The 5,000-nt window shown below is 47.0% G+C and overlaps 1 protein-coding gene across 1 annotated transcript in view; it reads left to right on the plus strand.

The window, feature by feature from the left end:
• The window catches only part of grik2 (glutamate receptor, ionotropic, kainate 2), a 362,912-nt gene that overhangs the window by 157,672 nt on the left and 200,240 nt on the right, over positions 1-5,000 (plus strand). Inside the window, exon 5 of the mRNA XM_063199025.1 lies at positions 3,656-3,709. Within this exon, the coding sequence (XP_063055095.1) occupies positions 3,656-3,709 (54 nt within the window). The remainder of the gene's footprint in view (positions 1-3,655; positions 3,710-5,000) is intronic.

Below are 5,000 nucleotides of genomic sequence, written 5' to 3' on the forward strand. Positions count from 1 at the left end.
CACACACAAACACACACAGATACACACACACACACACACACACACACACACACACACACACACACACACACACACACACACACACACACACACACACACACACACACACACACACACACACACACACACACAGAGACAGGCACACACACACACACACACACACACACACACACACACACACACACACACACACACACACACACACACACACACACACACACACACACACACACACACACACACACACACACACACACACACACACACAGGCACATACACACACACACAGGTAAGGGCTGAGAAGAAATAAGGCTGAAACACACATACACACACTCACAAACACAAAAACATAACACAGACACATCGTAACACTAAAAATATTAACGGCGAAGCGATAGGATAGACGGACAGAAAAACAGCATTTTAAACAGCATAGCAGTTTCTTCAGCTTTACCACAAAGACACATTTCCATTTGATGGATTATGTTCAGAAATTTCCCTTTTAGCGTGATAGTAAATGTATCTTCACACATCACGACTACACATTTCATTTGATGCTTTTGATGTGCTTAAGACCATGGGTCTTTTGCCAGCATAAGTACTGATAGAGATGAATCACACACACATGCATGCATATGCACACACACATGCGTACACATGCACCCACGCAAGCATGCACACGTGCGCACACACATACCCTACACTGCATGTTCGCCATGTGACTGCTGTAGGGGCTGCTGTATCTTCAAATGTGCAGCTACCACACACACACACACACACACACACACACACACACACACACACACACACACACACACACACACACACACACACACACACACACACACACACACACACACACACACACACACACACACACACACACTTCTACGTAGTATCTTCACATGTGCAGGCGCGGCAGAAGCGCGCTGATATTTCAAAGGGAAACATAATTAGCCAGCGTTCATGTTTCCTTCATTTCACAGGCCCAATCAAATATTTAAAGATAGCATGATTCATTCTGACACTCTCTCGACTGGCAGGACTTTTTAATCAATCCCAGACTTGTGGATTGCTAATGAAGGTCAAGGAGACTCATCATCGGTGGCATGTGAGATATGTAGCGCTAATGGGAAGCAATGATCCACTAGACTGTTTTTGTCTGATATACAGCCCTCTACCCCACCAACCATGGCTGCCCTCCTCTAAAACTCTGTTAGAAGTCATTTGAGAGGGTTTGAAGACTTCCTCACTGTCACACGCACTTAGGCTGACGGAGGGGCTCTGCATTGAAGTACGGCCATGCGGCAGACGGAGAGAGAGAGAGAGGGAGAGAGAGAGAGAGAGAGAGAGAGAGAGAGAGAGAGAGAGAGAGAGAGAGAGGGAGAGAGAGGGGGGGAGAGAGAGAAAGACAGGCGGACAGACATAGAGGTGTGTGTGTGTGTGTGTGTGTGTGTGTGTGTGTGTGTGTGTGTGTGTGTGTGTGTGTGTGTGTGTGTGTGTGTGTGTGTGTGTGTGTGTGTGTGTGTGTGTGTGTGTGTGTGTGTGTGTGTGTGTGTGTGTGTGTGCGCGCGTGTGTGTGTGTGCGCGTGCGTGCGTGCGTGCGTGCGTGCGTGCGTGCATGTGTGTGTATGGGCTCATCCAGATTCCACTGTCATGATGTAGCCAGTGGGCATTGTAGTGGTGTGATGCAGCGTAGTGCACTGTAGATGCATTAGAACCCTCCAAGCAGCTGGAGGAACTCACATAATGACTTACTCACATTACTCACACAGAAAAATGTGCATGCACGCATATACTCACTCACTCACTCACTCACTCACTCACTCACTCACTCACTCACTCACTCACTCACTCACTCACTCACTCACTCACTCACTCACTCACTCACTCACTCACTCACTCACTCACTCACTCACTCACTCACTCACTCACTCACTCACTCACTCACTCACTCACTCACAGAAATAGACACACACATACAGTACAAGCTCATCATACAGACACACACACACACGTACATGCACACACACACACATGCACACGCACACACACAGGCTCATATCCATGGGTTTACGGCACTCCTCTTTGCGTTGTGCCCCACTCCCCTTACCCGTTATAAATCGAACACAAACCCACGGCCTCTCATGGCTTATTGCTTAATTAAGAAGGTTCTTCCAAGCACCTATAGGTTAATTAGGGGACATTCAGAGATTCTATCACAGGTTCAACTCAGGATTCTTTGAGGAAAATTTTGTTTTTTAACAGTGCAGGAGAGCTGTGCTGATTACTTCTGACAATTATCCGTACCAAGGCTGCTCTTCACTGCTGCTCGAGTGCGACTGTAGCACTTTCTGAAAGAGGAAAGGAACTCCCCACTAAATAGACTAATGTTGTTTATATAAACATAGTTCGGGAGGTACGTAGCTCATGGAGTGATTGACAGCTGTCATTACCTGCTCCTTAAAAAGAAGACAATCCGCACACTTCAGATCTATTTTTGTGCAAAGAAGCTTTACTTGACTTGCAAGCTTTCGGTCCTTAGACCTTCATCAGGCAGAGTCTCTCCTGTTCACTAGGCAGTGGTTCCCAAACTTTTTCCCCTGTGCACCCCCTTGTACATTTCGATGTGGTTCGCACACCCCCTAAGCTAATATTTTGGTGTGCTGATGTCCATGCAAGTATGGATTCACTGCACATTTTGCCCAATTGTTTTGGGGAATCCTCTTTTCCAATAGTCTACTGTACAATTCACATGGACCCTTCAGCATACAATTCACCATACAATTAAAAACTACTTAATGTTCATTAATGCTGGAGAAAAACTCACATATCCACCATTGCTCTATTCAGCTCGTGCACCCCCTTTTGGCAGGACACACACCCCCAGGGGTGCACGCACCCCAGTTTGGGAAACCCTGCACTAGAGCACCCCAGCAGAATCCCCCTATAAACATAGGGTGTGTGAGCTGATCTCATCCCGCATGGTCTCCGCTTAAAGCATCCCAGGACCAGCTACCAAGCCAAACTTGCTATACTAAACCAAGCACTCAAGGGTGATCTAGAGAAATATAAGAGAAGGATAACATTCAGGAAGGGATGACTGCAGTTCACTGGTAGGATATAGTGTATAGACAATAGCACTGTGGGTGGCAAGAGATGTGTTGTTCATCAGAAGGGAAAACCAAACACAAACCAAAACACACACACACACACACACACACACACACACACACACACACACACACACACACACACACACACACACACACACACACACACACACACACACACACACACACACACACACACACACACACACACACACACACACACACACACACACACACACACACACACACAGAGCAGAGAACAGACAAACATACAGTCTGTGTCATATCTGTTGGATTAAAAAAAAAAGACCTCAGTACAGATTATGGTTGATCTGAGCTCCATCTTGCAGTAGTCTCTCTCTCTCTCTCTCTGTCTCTGTCTCTGTCTCTGTCTCTGTCTCTCTCTCTCTCTCTCTCTCTCTCTCTCTCTCTCTCTCTCTCTCTCTCTCTCTCTCTCTCTCTCTCTCTCTCTCTCTCTGCCTCTTTTCTTATTTGCAGTGCTTTAACACCATTTTGATGTGCTCTGCTTCTTTGTTGTACAGGCTCTGGCCATGGGGATGATGACGGAGTATTACCACTACATCTTCACCACGCTGGTAAGGCCATATGGAGCACATATGCTGAACACACACGCGCACACACACACACACACACACACACACACACACACACACACACACACACACACACACACACACACACACACACACACACACACACACACACACACACACACACACACACACACACACACACACACACACACACACACACACACACACACACCTGCTACAATCTCATAAAACTGTCTCTGGTGTTTGAAGCAGCAGCTTCTTTCATCACCATTAAGGTGCGTGGGCAGAGTAAAGCACAGGTGTGCAAAGTGCTGCGCTTGTTCTTTACTGCTATAGTCATCGTGTCAGTCTCACGATGCTACTGTATACCACCATTGCTGCGCATAGACTTGAAGAACTCTGATCTGGTTAGTAAACACAGAGAGAGTAGAGAGAGAGAGGTTCCGTTGGCCCATTGTTTCCGGGTTCTATTATTGCAAGGGGGAGGGGGAGAATCCTAGCCAGGCTGTGCCCTCCTAGTGACGCAACACCTTCAGATCGAATCTCGATTGCAAGTCTATGATAGTCAGGCAAGGGAAATCCCCCTTTAGGCAGACCTAGGCAGACCTAAGGAATGTTCTATTCATTCTTGGAGCATTATGACACGCCCCTTTAGGCAGACCGGAACCTGGTCATGTTAGGTGCCCATAGCAACCTGTTACATTGGCATATCTCTATATACTTAAAGAATCTCTGGTAAACACATGGGGGTGGGGGTATGCAGTCCTCATGCCAGGATGACTTGATGATATGTGAAGTGAAGGGCTTTTGTTCAGGTGCCGCTGCAGCTGATGGTGCTGTTGATGACAATCAATGATTGTTCTAGTGTAGTGTGTCTCAACGGGGGCGGCACAGCCCCCCAGGGGGTGTTTGGGGGACTCTAGGGGGACGTTGAGAAGGATACAGGTGGTGCTTAGTTGCCATTGGGGAATTAGTTTTTTAATACTATGGGGGGGTGTTGTCAGGCTTATTAGGTCAAGGGGGCCTTGGGAGGCTTGTGATGAGGCCAAGGGGGCACTTGTTCAAAAAAGGTTGAGAACCCCTGTTCTAGAGTAGTCTGTCAACACCCCCCCCCCCCCCCCCCAAGGGGGCGTTAGAGACGAGCATTAAGGAGACCTCTGAATTTTCTAAAGTTTGCAGTTCTACAGTTTCCATATACACAATTATTAAACACGTTATGCAGTGAACTCACTGTTCATTTGGCCGTGCCTGAACTTACAAGAAGGGCTATAATTCAATACTATCCATTCTTGTAATTGTTAATTGTTGCACA

This window comes from Engraulis encrasicolus, chromosome 5, assembly GCF_034702125.1.
Source record: "Engraulis encrasicolus isolate BLACKSEA-1 chromosome 5, IST_EnEncr_1.0, whole genome shotgun sequence".
NCBI lineage: Eukaryota > Metazoa > Chordata > Actinopteri > Clupeiformes > Engraulidae > Engraulis > Engraulis encrasicolus.